This window comes from Lynx canadensis, chromosome A2 (assembly GCF_007474595.2).
Source record: "Lynx canadensis isolate LIC74 chromosome A2, mLynCan4.pri.v2, whole genome shotgun sequence".
Classification (NCBI taxonomy): domain Eukaryota; kingdom Metazoa; phylum Chordata; class Mammalia; order Carnivora; family Felidae; genus Lynx; species Lynx canadensis.
Window position 1 is genome coordinate 132564296 of NC_044304.2, and position 19646 is coordinate 132583941.

Below are 19646 nucleotides of genomic sequence, written 5' to 3' on the forward strand. Positions count from 1 at the left end.
AGTTTTGTCTCTTACCTTCCAAAAAAACTGCTTCTGGAATACAATGACATTACTTTTTATAATCCAAAATAGAATCCTCCTTCTTAATTACCAGCCACATGGAGTTCATCCTATGTAGAATTTTTATATTTTTTAATGAAGAGTTCTTCCTCACACTATTTTCAAGTACCATAGTGTGGATAATTAGTTTTAAAGGCAGAACACGACCAATGAAGTTTAGTGACCTCTGTCATAATGCAACACAATAATAATAAATTTTCTTAAAAGACTAAAAGCAGCACCATCAAGTAATTGTTTCCTTTTTGGTGATTAAATTGCACACTCTGGGAGGGCAGGAACATTGCCTGTCTTGTCCACATTTTCATCTCTAGGATCTAACAAAGAGTAAGGGCTTTAAAAAATGTTAGTTGAAATGAAACATGGTTCAGCCTTAAAAAAAGAAAGGAAGGAAGGAAGGAAGGAAGGAAGGAAGGAAGGAAGGAAGGAAGGAAGGAAAGAAAGAAAGAAAGAAAGAAAGAAAGAAAGAAAGAAAGAAAGAAAGAAAGAAAGAAAGATCCTGCCCTTTGCAACAACAGGGATGGACCTTGAGGAGATTATGCTAAGTGGAGTAAGTCAGACAGAGACAGACAAATATTGCATGACTTCACTTATATGTGGAACCTAAAGAAAATAAAAACAGCCAAACTTGTAGGAAAAGAGATCTGATTACTAAAGGCCGGGGGAGTGGGAGAATTGGATGAAGGTGATCAAAAAGTTCAAATTTTGTTGGAAAGTTGTAAAGAGAGTAAATCCTAAGGGCTGTCATCCCAAGGAGAAAAACTGTTTCTTTCTTTCTTTCCTTCCTTTTTTCCTTCCTTATTTCCTTCCTTTTTTCCTTCCTTCCTTCCTTCCTTCCTTCCTTCCTTCCTTCCTTCCTTCCTTCCTATCGACCTATCCATCCATCTATATGAGGTGATGTTATCTGAACTTACTGTGATAATCGTTTTCCAATATATGCAACTCAAGTCATTATGCTGTATAGCTTAAACTTGCACAGTGCTGTATGTCAATTATAGCTCAAAAAACGGGGAAAATGTTAGGTGAATGAGTGATGTATCTACTGCAATGGCTTATCCAATTCACTAATTTTAAGTGAGAATAGAAAAATACCTACATTTATACAGATGTATTTAAAAAAAAATCAGTTCCTAATAGGGAAGGAAAGCAAATTGAAATGAAATATTTTTGCCTGTTTGTAAAAAAGACTCAAAAGGAGTGATAACGCCCAGTATTTTTGAGTAGTGTGGAATAGGCAATCTCATACACTGGTGGGATTACAAATGGATGCAGTCATTCTGGGGAAGCATTATGGGAACGTGTGCCAAAATGCAATATCTGAATATGACTTGGCCCCAAAATTAAACTTTTGAAAGATAATTGCAAGGCTGAATTATGAGGAAATTCATTGCAATGTTACTTAAAATTGCAAAACTTGGTAAATATCTATTGGAAGAGAATTATGTTAAATATAGAAGAGTTTTCTAAGAATTGAAACTAATGTATGCTTTGGTGAAATTGAATTTTTTTCATTTTTAATTCAAAGTAACTGTACTGTCTATGCCTAAATAAGTTATTCTTTCGCATAGAGTACTTCTTTAGGCATACTTGGATATAAATAAATATTAAAAAGTTTTAATAAAATTGTAAATTTTGTTCACAGGTGAATCTGGAGAAGTGTGAAAAATACTTGCATTTTTATGCGAGCAAATTCTTAAACTGAATAACAACAATACTCAGTTATTTTTCTAGACCCATATCTAAAATCACTGAAAGACTCTAATTGAAGAAAATGAAGTAAAGCTTTTCTGACAATCAGTAGTAAGTTTTGGATTATGACTTTAAAAAAATAATGGAGTTAATACATCATGAAAAAGTCATGGCTAACTCGATAAAGGGAAAGAAGTCTATGTATGTTAAAAAGAGATAACCAATCAATATTTTTGAATTAACATACTATATAGAATCACTGGATGTTAAGAAGGAGAGATATTTTCTAAAAATGAGGCAAAAGAAATAGTACATGATTATATTTATCATACATAATGAATAATGTTATGGTGTTGCATTTCAAAAATAAATAAATAAATAAATAAATAAATAAATAAATAAATAAATAAATAAAAATAAGCCCAGCCACATTAAATTACATTGTTTCAAAAAAAAAAAAAAATTCAGTGTCATGGTAGATCACTAGTGTATCCTCCAGAGTCATCAACGTGCAGGTCTGAGGAGCATCTACCAAGTACCAGGCATGATGACTATTCCTAGAGGGAATGCTCAGTTTCTTCCTTTATTTATTTTTAAAGTTTACTTATCTTGAGTGAGAGAGGGAGTGGGCATGAGAGTGGGTGAGGGGCAGCAGGAGAGAGAGAGAGAGAGTCCCAAGCAGGCTCTGCACTAACAGTGCGAGGACTTGGGGCTCGAATCTGTAACCCATGAGATCATGACCTGAGCCAAAATCGAGTCTGACCCTTTACAGCTGGAGCCACCCAGGCACCCCAGTTTCTTCCTTTAGTGTACGAGTTGCATGTCAGCTATCTGGAACTAGCTAAACTTGTGTTTTACAAGTTTAGAAATGTCTAAAGAAACATATTTTTCAGTTAAGTATCTTTTGAGTCACTAGGTGCAAGCTCCTGTGCTGCACATTCTTGGGGACATGATTCTTTGGAAACACTTCTAGCCCTTAGGGAGCTTTCAGTACTAGACCCTAAGTGTAAGTGAATGTATTCACCTACCAACTAGGAGTGTCAGGATGACTTGAGTTTTGGTGTTTTTTTTGTTGTTGTTTTGTTTTTTAATGTTTGTTTATTTGTTTTGAGAGAGTAAGAGAGAGAACAAGCGGAGCTTGGGGTTTTTTTTTAACAGAAATATAATTTGTGCTAATGTAGGATGCCCAGACTTGTTCCCTGGGTTTGGATGTTATGTATCTTCAAAAAGTGGGCCACCCCAGGCTGGGCTGGGAAAGTATCTCTTCCAAAGTATCTCTTCAAGCATGACTAGGAGCCTCTGGAGCCCCACAGGCTTTGCGGGGGGGGGGGGGTGGCATTCTTCTGGGGCTTGTGGCTGAGCCTCTCCCTGCAGCCACTAGGCAGCAAACCACCCTGGAGCCCTCTCCCCAAGCCATGGACCAAATGGAAACAATAAAGTATTTTGCATCAAAAAAATAATGAAGTGAAGTGAAGTGAAATGAAATGAAATGATATAAATAAAAACATAAAATAAAATAAAAATATAAATAAAGTGGGCTACCAACCAAAGTTTGCTAGAAAAACTGGTGACAAAGGGACAAACAGTTGTTCTCTCCCAACCTTCCTAGTCTTCAGTCTCATTGTGGTAATGGAGATAAGCTGGAGAGTGAAAACAAAATAGGAGAGGAATAATCACCTTTAGGAAATATATTTCTTATCAAGACATTTCCTATAAACAAAGAACCTTTCTAGGCCCTCCTGTTTTCTGCCTCTTCATCTCTTGGTTTCTACCAAGGGGCACTATTTTCTAAGTGGATATTATAATTTTTTATTTACATATTTATTTTCTAAGAACCCTATTACAGATAACTCAATATAAGAAATGATTAAATTTTTTAATGTTTTTTATTTTTGAGAGAGAGAGAGAACAAGCAAGCACATGAGTGTGTGAGGGGCAGAGAGAAGAGGGCGTCAGGATCCCAAGCAGGCTCTGTGCTGACAGCAGAGAGCCTCAAGGGGGGCTTGACCTCAAAAACCATGAGATCATGACCTGAACCAAAGTCGGATGCTTAACTGACTGAGCCACCCAGGAGCCACCAAATTTTTTTGCCTCCCCTTGGTGCCATGCAGGGTCATAAATTTTTTTTTATGTTTATTTATTTTTGAAAGAGAGAGACAGAGTATGAGCAGGGGAGGGGCAGAGAGAGGGGGAGTCACAGAATTGGAAGCAGGCTCCAGGCTTTGAGCTGTCAGCACAGAGCCTGATGCAGGGCTCGAACCCACAAACTGTGAGCCGAACCTGAGCCGCACTCGGATGCTTAACCAACTGAGCCACGCAGGCACCCCAGAAATGATTTTTAAATCAGAAAAATATTTTAACATTCTTGATAGAATTAAATTTTAAAAACTCAGCACTTAAAAAAGATTTTTAGGGCAAAAGCACAGAAGACTCCATAAAAATTACATAAAAACGTCCTTATTGATATACTAAGGTGATGCTTTTTACCACCATCAGTTTGCATTGTATTCAAAAGAATACCTGTATGGACCTTATATGGTTAACTACTACAATTTGCCACTGTATATGCTAAAGATAATGTAACCTAAATTCTGTGATTGCTGGAACACAAAATGGAAATACCCTGTGTTCTTCTTTTAGGGGAGTTTGTCCAAGATCTCTAAAATCTAGTCTTAGGGAATTTGTTTCAAACTGAATTACACAGGCATATATGTGCTTCATAATTTACACTGTGAAACAACATAGCCTAAAAACACAAAATGCTCACTGTGACTTAGTAGAAATGTATTCCTACTTTCATTCATTCAGTCACTATTTTTTTAATGCTTGCAGTGCTTAATCACCAATTAGTTGTCGATGACTGGCATTTCTTCTCTTCTGAATTTTAGGTCTTGCTCTTTAGATTGCCCTATAGGACTAGTAAATTGTAAAGTGCTTGGGGAGAAGGAATTTATTCAGGTTTCATCACTGGAGGGAAACTTGGAATGTTACTGGGATTAGAACTTGGAATTTCTGAGACCTCTTTCGCAACTCTGTCATTTTGTTTCTAAGAACACTCTGATTTTAGCTTGAAGGGCTTTCCTTTAGAGGTTCTCAACCCAGTGCCTGCACTTGAACTAATCAAGGCCTCTCCCTTCCTAAATGGTTTTGTGCTCACTATCTCTTCCTCCTCTGGGACTGGCTTAGTTAGCTTCTGGGTTAAGTAGGCAGAGGCTCTCCGCCTCAAGGCTCTTTCCTTTAGATCTCCTGTAGCTTTGCCTCCCCTTGGTGCCACGCAGGGTCATAATCTTTGCCTCAGGGTTCCTGGCTACCAATCCTCATCCTTGCTGAGGGGAGGGTGAATAGAGAGCCAAGAGTTTTGCATTTTTCTCATCCCTGTGTCAATTGCAGGAAGCTAGAATATGAACTCTAACAAACTTTACCTCTGCTTTTTTTGGTCTGGCTTTTCCAAAAACTAGTGCACTTACTTTTCCTTCGGAGTGGTCCACCCCACCCTTATGCTATGCCTTTGTAGCCACATAAGCTTTCCTTCCCACAGGAAAGCAGCCCAAGCCCCTAAGTCACTCCCCTGACTCACCTGTAGAATATGGCTATAGATGACGTCGTTATTCATTAGGACTAAAGAAAGATTTCCACTGATGAAATAAATAGAATTCACCTTTAAATGAAAAACTCAATATAAATAAATCCCTGTATCTTGGCAACATATTCTGAAATACTTTTGTGACTGGGATTGGCAAATATAGCAAGTAAAAATACAAATAGTTTCAAATTAAACTGGGCACCCTCTATTTTATCTGACAACCCTACTTCTAAATCTATCAGAACGTGGTACATATTATTTAATGCCTATTAGCAGATGCTATTGTTTTGTGCCTGGTTGTGACAAAAGATGAATATCAAAATATTTTCATCTTTAATATTGGGTTTTTGTTTGTAACCACCATCATAAAATAAGTGTCTAATAACTTCAAAGACGCTGTCTTTTTAGGATAGTGGATTGCCTTTAGTATGTAAGCTTGTTTGTCTAGTTCTCATGATAAGTAAGGAAAAAGAAAACATGAATAGGATCTTAGAATTCTTTACGCTGGTTCTAGTTGACACAGCTAGCGACGTTGTTAATGACTCAGAATGTATTTTGTTCTCTTTATGCCCAGTTTTTGCCTTTTTTTTATCAAATAAAAGTCTCTTTAATGATCTACTCTTCCTTACCACTCCTTGTGGAAAGGGCATTAGCTTCAAAGTCAGCCAGATAGTTGTTCAGATCTCTTACGCCACTTCAAGGATATGTGAAACAGCTTGAACATATAACCTACCTACTCTGAGCTTCAGTTTACACTTCTATAATAAAGGAGGGTGTCTCCAGGATGAAATGAGATAGCATGTGCAAGGATTTAGAATGATAGCTGGCATATAATGAGCACTTACCGAGCATTAATTCTCCTTTTTTTCTTCCTTTTTGTCTTTGCTGAATCCCCACAGCCACTTTCTGTACCTCTTAATGGCATGCAGCACATTTGTGCATTGCGGGGTGGTTATATTGAATATATTTTTCATCTTTCCTCTACCATATTAAAAGATCCCTGAGGGCAGGTGATCCCATAGCAGTGGTGATGTGGGTCTGCGAGAAGACAGGGGTGTAGCTCACCAGTATGTTTGTAAAGTTATAAACCATTTCAGACTCAGCAGAGATTAAAATACAACTTTGCAAAATATGATAGGACACGAAGCTGTTCAGATATTTTTCCTACCCGATGGGACATTTTTCTACTGAGTAGATTGCAGAGAAGTCAATAAATATTGAGGTAAATTTTCAGGAATTACCATATGCCAGGCCTGGATAGTTTAAATGCACATACCTGTTTAGCAGTCTTTATAAAGCTAAAAATCAGTCGTCAGTCTCCACTGCATGGAACCTAACCTACGTGCTTACACATAGAAGAACTGATATCCACTGTAGGAATTATATAAGTTCAAAAGTTTCACTTGAAATAATATTACTTTATACTTTAGCTTTTAAAATACTTCCAAATACATTTTCTTCTCTGATTTCACAAATCAGGTAAATATTAATAGCACTTAATAGACAAGAAAATTAATACTCGCTGTGATCAAGTAGTCCAAGTTCATCAACTAATAAAAGGCGAAAGAATGTCTTCTGAAATCTAGTCGATACCATTACATCATATTTTCTCTTCTAGTTACAAAGAGGAGCTTTTGAAAAGTCAGCTATGCCAATAGTAGCAATGTCACAGACATATTTTATTTTGCTGTCTTTTCAAAACTAAAGACAACCAGTCCTCAGAATGCACAATAACATAGCATATATTGTAAGTGACTCTTTTGCTTATACCTGATATAATTGGAGATGCCAGGCCCCTTGGCCAGGTTAAAAGTATAAAAAGACTCTGAGTAGTGATGATCCCAAATTAGAGCAGTGGGAAAGTAAGTAGTTCTTTATTTAGTTATGGAGGCAACATTTCAGAAGACCTCCGTATATCTGTATGTCATCAGTGTCTGCGAAGGTACATTTCATACTCTAACATTTTAAATGCCAGTTTTTACTCTACTAGCTGTATTTCTCAGAACAATGAGAGTAAAGCTTTCTCAGTTTTGTTTCCTCAGCAGTTCCAATCTTTCTCTCATTCTCAGTCAATTCCTTATTGTCTGAATTAATTGAGACTATTCAGTGTGAACTCTTTCCTCTTCCTACCTCTGCCTGGCAAAGTCACCTGTCCTCCCTTGTCTTCAAATTGTCTCTGAGGATGATGTATTTCTTCTCCCCACGAGGCTGTCACCTGCTCCCGCTCCTTGATTTAGGCCTCTTCATATCCCCTCCAGTGACTTCCTCCTTTCTCCTTACTACAGCGTCTGTTTCTTCCCATTAGCTTATTAGCAAACTGTCTTTAAGACAAACAACAAACACACACAACCTCTCAAACTATAGTTCTTTTTTATTTTGGTCCTTGCAGAACTATCAAAAGAATTGTTTGCACTTGTAGCCATGGTTTTCCCCTATAATTCTCTGCAGTCTAATTTCTACTTCAATGCTCAATGGGAACTGCTCTCTGATAGGTCCCATGCTAATTATCAAATCAACAAGAACTTTCATTAATCCTTAGCCTCTTTGAGTTTTTGGTATATGAGAACCCATTCATCTTCTCCCTCTACAATTCCTTTTTTCCCCCTATTCTCTATTTTTCCCAGCTTTGCTACGATATAATTAACATCACAAATCTTTTATTTAACTATATAACATTTTTAATGGGATGTAATTTACATACCATAAAATTTATCCTTTTTAATGATACATTTCAGTAGATATTAGTATATTCACAAGTTTGTGCAACCATCACCACTGTCTAATTCCAGAATATTTTCTCCCCGCTCCTAAAAAGAAACCCCATACTCATTAGCAGTCACTGTGTATTATCCCCTCCTTCCAGCCCCTGGCAACCACAAATCAACATTGTCTCTACAGTTTTGCCTATTCTGAACATTTCATATAAATGAATCATACAAGATGTGGTCTTTGTGGCTGTGTTCTTTCACTTAGCCTATTTTCAGGGTTCACCCACATTATAGAATGTATCAATACTTCATTCCCTATTATGGCTGAGTAATATTCCATTATATGGATAGACCACATTTTGTTTATCCATTCATCAGTTGATGGACATTTGGGTTGTTTCTACCTTTTGGTTATTAGCAGTAACACTGCTGTGAAAATCCATGTTCAACTATTTGTGTGGACATACGTCTTCATTTTTCTTGGGAATATATATAGCAGTGGAATTAGTGAGTCATATGGTTATTCTATGTTCAGCATTTTCCAGAAGTCTTTTTGACTTCTACTGTGCACTCCTCAACACTCATTGTCTTTCTTTTTCACTATCTCATCTATAAACAAAATGCAAATATTCCTTAAGATTGGGTCTTCCCCCCCTTTACTGTTTACTAGCAATCTAATTTTCTCCCTTTATTCTAAATGCTATCTAATCTCTTGCTTTGGGGAATCTGTTTTCAGCCTGGTCACTCTGAACCTAGAGCTCTGTATTGATATATCCTAAAATCTTCTGATTATTCTGCCATCAGGTAAACAGCATAATCTCTCCAAAGCCTGTGTTTTGTAATCTGATTTCCCCCTTTCCAAGAGTGGAATAGCTATTCTCCCAGTTACCCTGGACTTAAAATTTTGAAGTCATCGTTTACTCCTTCCCAGAAGCCTTTACTCCATGCCCAGTTACTAAGTCCTGCAATTTTACTTTGACAGTACTTCTTGTGATTCTCATGTTTAATTAAATTAGTTCTTATTATCTTGTATTTGGAAAGTCACACATACCTCTTTAACTGGTCTTTCTCCCTCATATCTTTATCTTGCCTCCACTTCTCATCCCCTCACTTCTCATCTGCCCTTTGCAGCATGACCTCAATATTGTTCTGAGCCAGGCTTAGCTCATCATTTGCAATTCAGCAACATTTGCCATTACCTGCTAAATAATATCAAGATTATTTTAGCCACTGATTGTTTAGTTACATTCATTAATTAGCTCCAACCAACCTTCCCATGATGTTGAACTAGTTGCTAAACTAAGAACGTACTTTATCCAAGATTACTTTTCTTTTCACTGTGTGTGATCCCACATATTCTTTGCCTCTACTTGGTGTGGCCATGTTCTGTCATCCTTGCAAGATGAACTATTTTTCACATAAGTTCACCCCAATTTTGTATCCCCATAAAAAGGTATCTGAGCTCCCCAACTGAAGATGATCTCTTCAACATATGAACCCCTGCATTGTTTTAAAAACATTTTTGATGACCTTTTGACTTGAAACCAAATGCTTCTTGTTAGACACGAAGCTCTTTGAAAGTAAAAACAATGTCACATCACCCACCCCCCACCTCCAGAAGTGTGCAGTGCTTAGTGCTTTGTTTGATACATGGAGCATACTTGCAAAAAAAAATTATAATGACAAGTAATTTTTGATGGATTTTATTCTTACAAATATTTTCCCAAATTCTACCTCTTTTGTAGTTTTATTATTAAATTACAGAGGAAGTCTAGAATACAGGATTCAAATAATAGTTGATTTTCAGATATACTATAATTTAGTAGTGTGTATTTTCAGTTAATATCTAGTATGCAAGTTGAAATTATAAAAATGTGGCAGTAATAAGTCTTGAGTCCATGTCCAAACTAAAGATGGTATGGGCCTCATATTGAGAAAAAAACAAAACAAAACAGGGGCACCTGGGTGCCTCAGTTAGTTAAGCATCCGACTTCATTTCAGCTCAGGTCATGATCTTGCGATTCACAAGTTCTAGCCCCGTGTCAGGCTCTGTGCTGACAGCTCAGAGCCTAGAGCCTGCTTTGGACTCTGTGTCTCCCCCTCTCTCTGCCCCTCCCCCACTTGCGCTGTGTCTCTCTCAAAAATAAATAAACATTAAGAAAAATTAAAGCAACCAAAGTGTTGTAAGTATGTGAGAAATAAAAAGTAAATCCGAAGAATGTTTGAAAAAATAATAAAATATTTCATAGTAGAAGAGAAATAACTGAATGTGCATAAACCATTGCAGTTCCTGGAACATGTACCATAATAAAGAGATACTGTAAAAATATTAATTTTAACAATTTTAATAAAATTAGTTCCAATTCATCTTTACCTTTCACACTTGGGAGTTTTGCAGTTGGATGGAATTCCTTAATATGTGAACAGGAATTTTATTTAACATTGCTGTAGATTATATTAATGTTCTTTATGTGTTCCATTAGCAATCCATTATCATTAGCAACTAAATAATAAATAAAATAGAAATCTGAATAACAGGCTACTTAGTATCATTTACTGTAGCCTCTGGAATGCCAGCTCTAAGGAAGAGAACCTGTCCATCCCATTGAACTGAGTATATGATGCTAGGCCTGAAAAAACAGCAACAACAACAAAAACCTGTCTTAGCCATAACTTGCCATGAATTCACAGGCTTATTTTGTGGAAAGGTTTCTGAGCTTATCTGGGATTTGGAGCCATATTGGAAGATACTGAATATTGGGTTTGGATCTGAACCTTGAGGACTTCCTTAGAAGTCATGTGAGGGTGACTTGAGAATCTAGGCCATCACACATCCCGTGCCTCAATTTTCTTTCCTTTGGATCTACATCATGAATACCGAGCCCAGACAGCCTGACATTAGATTAGTAAACAGGATGCTTTATTATTAATAATTCACTCTTATTATACTACCATGAAATAAATGATCTTAGCTTCTCACTTTAACTTCCATAGTAGTCCACACTATGAACACCATATACCTACACATTTATTTTTTAACTTTATGTGAAGTATACTGTAAAATAAAAATAACAATTATTTTTAAAATATTTTTTGGTAATTAGCTCTTTTTTCCCAACAAACTTAGTCTAATTATGTATCATCCATGATAAAATGAGAGGTCAATAGCTACAGATGCATAATTTCACTCTGATAGATTGCTGTTTGAAAATAGGATATGACAATTAGATGATTAATTTTCTTCTATTAAATAGCATTACAAGACTTCAGATTACATTTATCAGTATATTCCCTTTAGTGAGAACATAATGCGAGGAAAGGCCAAACAGAATAGGAATTCACATCCTTTGTGGAAGCTCCGAATATGCTTTTTATCAACCACATTTGTGAAAATAATTAGACAATGAAATTCTGTTTGAAAACTTATTTCACGTTCAGTTTTCAAAGTAACATGTTAAAGACGTCATATGTTAAAGGTTAAAGCATGTGAGTATGAGGAGCAAAATTTTGAATGTCCTGCTGGCATTTTTTTTTTTTTTTTGGTTCTGGTTATCTGCAAAGTATACACCCCTTGTCAGTATAACTAGGGAGTGCCTGTGTAAACATTCTTGTTTTGCCTGTTCCACATAATTGTTTCTTGTATCATATTTCTTCTGACCTCGCTATCTGAAACCAATTACAGGAGATCCATTTGGGCTGCATCTATTTTCATAAGAAGCCTAGGCAGCAGTGTTTTTCTCAGAGATGAATATCAACATCAAATATGCTTCTGAGTGCTTTGTTATTTATGTTTCAGAGAGATTTTGTAGCCTTCAGCTCTCAAGAATGTGTCATGCTGTGCTGTTTATACATTGAAGATATTAATGGGTGTAGATGCCATTTTTCATTTTAATGTCTCAAATGCAACAGGCTGATAGGTTAAGCATTCCTATTTTTATAGGGAGAGATATGAGTGATGTCTGTTTTCTCCCAAAATATACATATATTTACTTTGAAAAAAAGAAGTTATTTATTAACCTTAGAATGCTCAACATTTTTGGTTTCACTGGGTGTTTCTGAGCTATTCTCAAACAATTTTACTCCTCGTGAACGTTTTCAGGGTTTTTCAAGATATTGATCTGACAGGTTATAAAGCTTTTTTACTCTTAATTCTCATAACGACCTACTCATTAAAGTCACTGTCCATATATGAGATTCATAGGTAGCATAAAATTACTACTGCTGTGGAGGGGTGATAACTTGAACTTCTGTTTTTCTTACAGAATTTTAGTTTATTTCAAATTAAACAGTAACTATTAGGAATGCTGTTTTCAGTAAGTATTTTTTAAAGTTTTTATTTAAATTCAATTTAGTTAACATACAACGTAATACGTGTTGTGGAGTCAGATGCACTGAATTCTGAAAAACTTGTGCATTCCCACACCTCTGCAGCCTAACAAAAATACATCTTTAATCTGTTGTAAAGATTTTTATTCATTTTTCAAAATATTTTAATTTAATCCGATTCCAATTTTTAAAATGTCCTATCTTAATTTTCTTTCACTTTACTAAAATTAGATAACTTCATTAAGTAAAGTGCACTATTAATTCAAAACAAATGTGTTTTTGGAAACTAGATATGGTTTGGCTGTCTTAGAAACCTCTTTCTTATTGTTCACTAGAATCACACTCAGTCATTATTAAAGGAGATTCTGTAAACATCTCTTGTCTTTGCTCTATTTTTTTTTTTTTTTTTTTTTTTGCAGAGCAGAGGGTGATCATATAAATCCTAAATAGCTCATAGAACTTAATGAATGGCCCTGGAATTTATCTTTTCTATTTACCAATTGAAGTGGACAAGTGATTTTCAAATTAATATTTTATGTAATTTGACACCTAACACCTTATATTGATGAAAGTATTTTATCTCATAATCTTTCATCTTTTGGGTAGCTACAAAATAAATTACTAAGATGAACTAAATATCTGTGAGCAATTGTTTATTAAAATTCAGTCCTAAAATGATATCCAGAATGCTGGGAATAAAAATGTCATGTGATGCCTGCAGTTAGAATGCACACTGCCCGAGATGCCTGCTTAGGATAAGTTTTAAATCATTCCTGATATCTTAGAGTTATTTTTTGTTCTCCTGACTTTTATGTTTGCTACGGCAGTCTCTACTGCTACTAAAAGAATGTTGGAATAGGCAAATGTTTTTTTTTAATTAATTAATTTATTTCTTTTATTTTAGAGAGGAGGGGAGAGGGGCTCTTTTTCATAAGAATTTGTACTGTAAGATGATCCTGGACTATTAAAAAGAAAACTTTTTTTAACGTTTATTTTTGAGAGAGAGAGAGAGACAGAGCACAAGTAGGGGAGGGGCAGAGAGAGAGGGAGACACAGAATCGGAAGCAGACTCCAGGCAGGCTCTGTCAGCGCAGAGCTGATGCGGGGCTTGAACCCATGAGCCATGAGATCATGACCTAGGGCAAAGTCAGACGCTTAACCAACTCAGCCACCCAGGCACCCCCGATCCTGGACTATTTTAAAGATAACTCTCAATGTGCATGGAAACCAAGGTACTTTAAAAGTTTAGCCAGCTGTCTGTGGTATTCTACTATTACTATTACTCCTGTAAAAACATGCACATGTACACGTATGCTTTTGTCCAGGGAATTTTCATGTGCTGCAATTTCAATAAATCTAATTTTCTAGTGTCTTTCTATAGCCACTGGGTGTTGCCTATTCCATTGGGTTTCTTGTGTGGGTTGAGCTGAATGAGTATCATGCAGGATGGTGACATTAATAGGGCCCTAAGCTTGGAAGACAGCTTAGAAGTTCAAGCCTGAACTTTTGACCAAACGATGCTACTGCTTTGTGACTTTAATCAAGTTAGTCACTTGTCAGTCACTTGTCAGTCACTTGTCTGGAAATTGTGAAAGCTAAGCTAAACAATGTGTAAGACTTATGTCCAGCTCTAGAATTGTTCAGTTTATTTGTAATAACTGGTCAAATGATCAGAGGGTTCCAAGAGTTTAGAGTTCCATCAGGTATTGGTCGAGGATATCCAAGTCAAGGATGGCAGAAACACTCAGCGATAAAAACAATCTGTGTTCCATGGTAGTTGTTCCATTCAAACATTTACAAATCCAAATGTAAAAAGATTATATTTTAGTTTTTCTTTTAGGTTTGGATAAATGAATATGCTCTCTTTATAGGTAAAAATCACTCATTATGGCGCCATATGTGCTCCTTTACTCCAGCTTTACCCATTGCCATCTAATTGTTTCTTTGATGGAACAGAGAGAGACAACATGGCACACTGGAATGCACTCTGGCCTGGAAGCGGGAGACCTTGAACAAAACACTTGATTACTCTAGGCCTCATTTTCTCATTTGTTAAACTGAGGGCATCAGCGTACATGATTTCTATGATTGCTTTTAGTCCCAGCCGTCCATGATTCCAAGATTCACAACTATGTTCAGCAGAATCCTTTAAGAATAATAAATGGCTACAGAATTAAATATAAACTCAGTAAGTCTGTGTGTACACAAAAGGGGAAAAAACAGTTATATGAAAAAGATGAGGCAAAATTTGTGTGGACTGTGGCAACAAAGGCAAAAATAGTTGATGGATTTTTTTTTTTCTTTTCTTGAGAGTTTCACATAGACACAGCCTAAGTCATACTATGGTAATTTCCACTTGCACAATATCATTTGGAGTTATTTTATAAATTGTGATTTAAAAAGTGAAGCTGTATCATTTAGAATGTTAAATGAAATCTTTTAAACTAAGTTTTGTGATAAAGTATTTGGGGACTTTTTTTACTTGGTCTTTTATTTGTCAAACTGCACTTCACATGAAATTGCCTGAGTTCACTGGAATGTGCCATCCTTAGAAACATCGAGGTAGTAATTACTTGAAAAATTGAAAAAACAAAAGATTGCTGCTCTGAGTGAGTGTGTCTCCAAATGTAAAAAGTGTGCTTTACAAACTGTGCCAGATCCTGCTCCGGGAAGACAAATCAGCGTTGTTAGGGGAGGGTGCTATAGTGCCTTCAGTTTGTTTACTCTGGTTTCTATGTCTGCCTGCCTTCTCAGAAAACTTGCTTGGAGCCAGACTGTAGCAGCCCTCTCTCTGTCTTTTCATAATTGATCAGGGGATGACTGCCTTCCCCGAGGGTTAAGACGTGGCAACTTTTTCTGTTTGCTCAGCATCTCAATGCAGTAGTTCAAACATTGTTCACACCAGCTGGCAGTGTAATGCCATATGCACATCTTGTCAAAGCAACTGTTGTCATGGATACTAGAAACTCTCTTAAAAACCAGATCATTGATTCCAATCAAAATTGTACTTTTTATCAGCTTAGAATCTCAATTATGATAGTAGAATATTGATCTAAGATATTCTCCCATCATGAAAAATTTACCTTGTATTCTAAAACAATGAAGAACAGAGTAGGGCAATGATTTATTTTAGTTTTATGTGTTGAGAAATTTCATCATTAGTGTTCATTAAACTCAGTTGTTGAGAGAAAAAATGAGTTTGCAAAGTAGAGGCTCTTAAAAAGTTTTTTTTTCCCTTAATTTATACTGCTACCCTAAAAGCATCTCAATATGTATTTTTTCATGACATTCGTTTTTATATAAGTTTATATAGTGCACTCACCAAACTGCCCCTCCTCCTGTAAATGAAATGCTTAATTTCTTATGTTAAGTTTTGTTTTCCTGAATGGGAAAAAAAACATAAAAATAAATGAAAACATCTTCTATTTTGATTGGTATTCTGTCACACATAGAAACAAACCTGATTGGTTGAGTGGTAATTTCTTTGTTCTCTGATTTTGCTAAGAATGCAAATGAAAACCACTCAATTTTATTTGGCATTAAAACTGCACTTTATTTTGTCAAAGGAGAGGTTTCCCCTTGAATTGTAAGTACAAAAAAAGTGTTTTTAATCTTTGGTGAAAATCCTTATTAATTCACTTTCAAGATAATCTGATGTTGATTTGTCAAATTTAATTACAGCTTCCGGTAACACTTGAAGTCTACTGCTTTTGCTTCAAAATTGTAATATGAAAATGCAAATTGAATGATAATTTAAAAGGGAGTGGGCATTTTAGTTGAACACTCAAAGACAAGTTCCTTGTGGAAATGAGGTTATTGATGCAGTTTATGATTTTTTACTCTTTAAGCACTTTAAACAAATTAACTTTATTTCCTGCAGGATTCCATGTATCTCCATGACTTTAAGTAAAGTTGTATATGTGTTATATGTGGAATTTTTGTTTCACATTAGAAGATATTTAATAATTCTCTCTAGAAGGGAGGATGGGAAAGGAGCTGTCATACATTGAAGCCTTTTACTATTAACCAAGGAATAGCCAATTATTGATAATCAATTTACCATTCAACAAAGTATTTAGATATTGCTCCCTTTTTTACTTTTAGGCTCTCCAAGCAGCTAGACAACTTCTCTTACAGCAGCAAACAAGTGGATTGAAATCTCCTAAGAGCAGTGATAAACAGAGACCACTGCAGGTTAGTAAAGCATTCTTGTCCTTGAGATCTTATTTTAAAAGATGTTCATAATGATAACAAATGTGCAGACCCAGTTGTATACATTCAGAAAATTATTACATTTGCATGTGTTGATAATTTTAATTCAAAAAGAGAGCCCATTTTACTTTTTGGAAAGAGAAAAATATTTTCTATTTCCATAGATTTCAAAAGTGTACAAGGCCACTTATTGCAAAAATTGTATAGAAACCACATTTGGTATACGTAGGCATACGAAGTTTTGTATAAAACTCCCTTGTGGGATTTTAACAGAATTTTATTCACAAGTTAAAATAAAATGTGAAATTTCTTCTGCAAAGGCAAAGCCATAGTAAGATGGTGTGGAAGGAGACAAAGCAGTCTTAGACAACCTCCGCAGTTGTATCCAAGTGACAAATGCAGAAAACCTCCAAGGTTGCCAGAAAAACTGTTTGAGTTTGCCAAGGAGTTATTGCTGTTGCTACAGTTATAAAAACACATTCTGGAGTTTGTTGTCCTTATTCACTATGTTTGTCCTGTGCAACTGATAGTATATGTATGTCCTTTCAAGTAACTTTTTCTTATGTAATATAACCACTGTTTCATATAGTCTTACCCAGGGTATATAGGCCATTGTTTGGGGAGAAGAATAATTTTTAGGGTGTTTTTTTTTTAATGTTTGGAAGGTAGAATCTGGAGTTACATAAAACATCTTTCAAAATGTTTATCAGCTCTGTTGAAAGATAAGTAATGGTTTTTCCTGAATCCTGTGTTATATGTAAGCCTAATAAGGTAAGCTTAGTTTAAAAAAAAAAAAAAAAAAAAAAGTAAGCATCCTTCTTGTTCCTTTATTTTAACAAAACAATCTTGTTTTTTTTTTTCTGTTTGTTTTTTTGTTTTTTTTAATGGCCTAGCTGTCTATTTTCATTTTCAGGTGTATTCCCAGATGCTAGTAATTAAATCTTACATGATGGCCTTCTGAATGACAGAGAATTACAGGCTACTTATCTACACAATCCAGAAACTACTTACTCCCTAAAAACTGGATTAAATTTTTGGTCCCTAAAGAAATTTGAGATCAGAATATATGTTGTTGGGAACCAGCCCTTTCGTGGGAGGTGGGTGGGAAGAAGGAGGACTTGTGGAGAGGGGTTGTGTTCCAACCGTGTAAAGTTCAAATGTCTGCCATGATTGCAAAAGTTGTAGTGAATCAGCCTGAGTTTAAGATTCATTTTAACTTTTTTAAAAAAAATAAATGTCACATTCTTTTGTTTAAACTAATCAGTAATTTTAGGGTGACACACTTTCCTCACCATCATCTCTCCCCAAGTAAATGACAGTGATTGGAGTATTTCCATCAAATTCTCTTAGTCAAAGGGAGCCTCTCCATACATTTACATGACAGAGAAAAATCTGCATAGAAGTCACATAAGATAGCAAATGAAATATTTTCCTCACTGTAGCTTCAGAATGGGAGTTTTGCACTGTTGTTGGCATAGCAAGGGAGGTTTAGTTGCTGGCAGCATAAGCCAAAGGTAGGAGTTTATTGTTTCGACTTTGGGAAAAGCACTACATATTGTCCTAATTCTATTTTAACATGCCCCTTGATAAAAAAGACAAAGTAGTTGTTCCTTCCTCCCCAAAGCTAAGTCCAGTAGAAGCTTCTTTATTGCTGGTTACCAGGGTATCTTTGGAAAGAATAGTTGGGCTTTAGTTTGTCTTTCTTTTTTTGTTGTATTGGAAGGCAAGATTTGATACTTTGTTTAACTAAAATATACATAATTTTTCTTGGAAAGCACACACATATAATGTAGGAATATTAATGACTCTAAAATAAGAAATTGTTGCTCATGTACCAAATGTTGTATAAATAAAATTTCGGGCGGAAGTCCTCAATTTTGTTATTTTATTGCGAAAGGATGATTGAAAGTAATTTAAATATCTTTTAACAATTTCAAGTGCTAACCATTACCACAGACTTTTCTTGTGTCACTTATATTTAGTGTTTTATGATGCATATTAATATATCTCCTTTGTATAAATTATAAAACTATAGCATTTTATTATTATTTTGTATTTTAATCAGGTCTAATGCCAAAATGTCATAGGAATGAAAAGTTGGTTTTTATGAATGAGAATTTAGAAGTAATGAATGGAGACTTACCTGTTCACCAAATTATACACTGCGATTAATATAATGTGAGCCTAAAGTTTTAGTATCTCACAGAATTTGATAAGTTTAGCAACTGTAAACATACTGGGATTGTGTTACAAACCTAGCAGCATCTTCCTAGTTTGCATATGTTGTCAAATGAGGATATTAGGTGATGCTTATCCTTGCATCTGCAAATGCTTTTTAATGTGAGTTGCACTATTAGCCACTTATGTGAAAGGGTTGCATATTTTTGTTAAAAATTTTAACCATAAAATATGAAATTAACACTTTAAAACTTTGACGATTTTTTTTCAGTCTAGTTCTTTTTCTACTTAACAAAGAGTTTAACCAATCTTTCAGAATAGAGTTGGTGTAGATTATCTCTTAAAATGAATAAAGATAATTGAACATGTTTCAAAACCTGCACTTATAAAGGCTAGGTATTTGGTGCTGATAATAGATCATGGTGGTTTGTGCTTTATCATACATAACACATTTTTAGAGGACCAAAAGAAAGGACGTGTTTTTCATTTTCAAATATAGTTTTGATGGAGAACTATTTTATAAGGTTTGAAAAAAAATAGAGATAAAAAAATCTGTTTTGATGGCTCAAGTCACAAGAACAATATTAGGTCTTGTTATACTCAACTGATTTCTTTGAAATGTTGAAAAGTAGTAGCCAGATTTGAAGTGTGACATGGTAGAGAGGCTATTTCCAACAGACTAGTATTTATCTGCTATTACTTTTTCATTTACATTTTTTCAGGGTTTTGTGCTACAGATGACTTAGATATTAGCCTATCTAATACAAAATGGAAAGAAAAAAATCACATCTGACAAGCTCGAGTACCGATTGTAGTAATAATTTCACTCTTCATGTATAGATATCTGAATATATGTATTTGAAACATATTTACATTTTCTATTCATTCCATAA

The 19646-nt window shown here is 35.2% G+C and overlaps 1 protein-coding gene across 1 annotated transcript in view; it reads left to right on the forward strand.

Annotated features, from left to right (window-relative positions):
• FOXP2 (forkhead box P2) overlaps nt 1–19646 on the forward strand; it is a 564152-nt gene that overhangs the window by 393814 nt on the left and 150692 nt on the right. The window contains exon 5 of the mRNA XM_032592431.1: nt 16468–16557. Coding sequence (XP_032448322.1) covers nt 16468–16557 — 90 coding nt within the window. The remainder of the gene's footprint in view (nt 1–16467; nt 16558–19646) is intronic.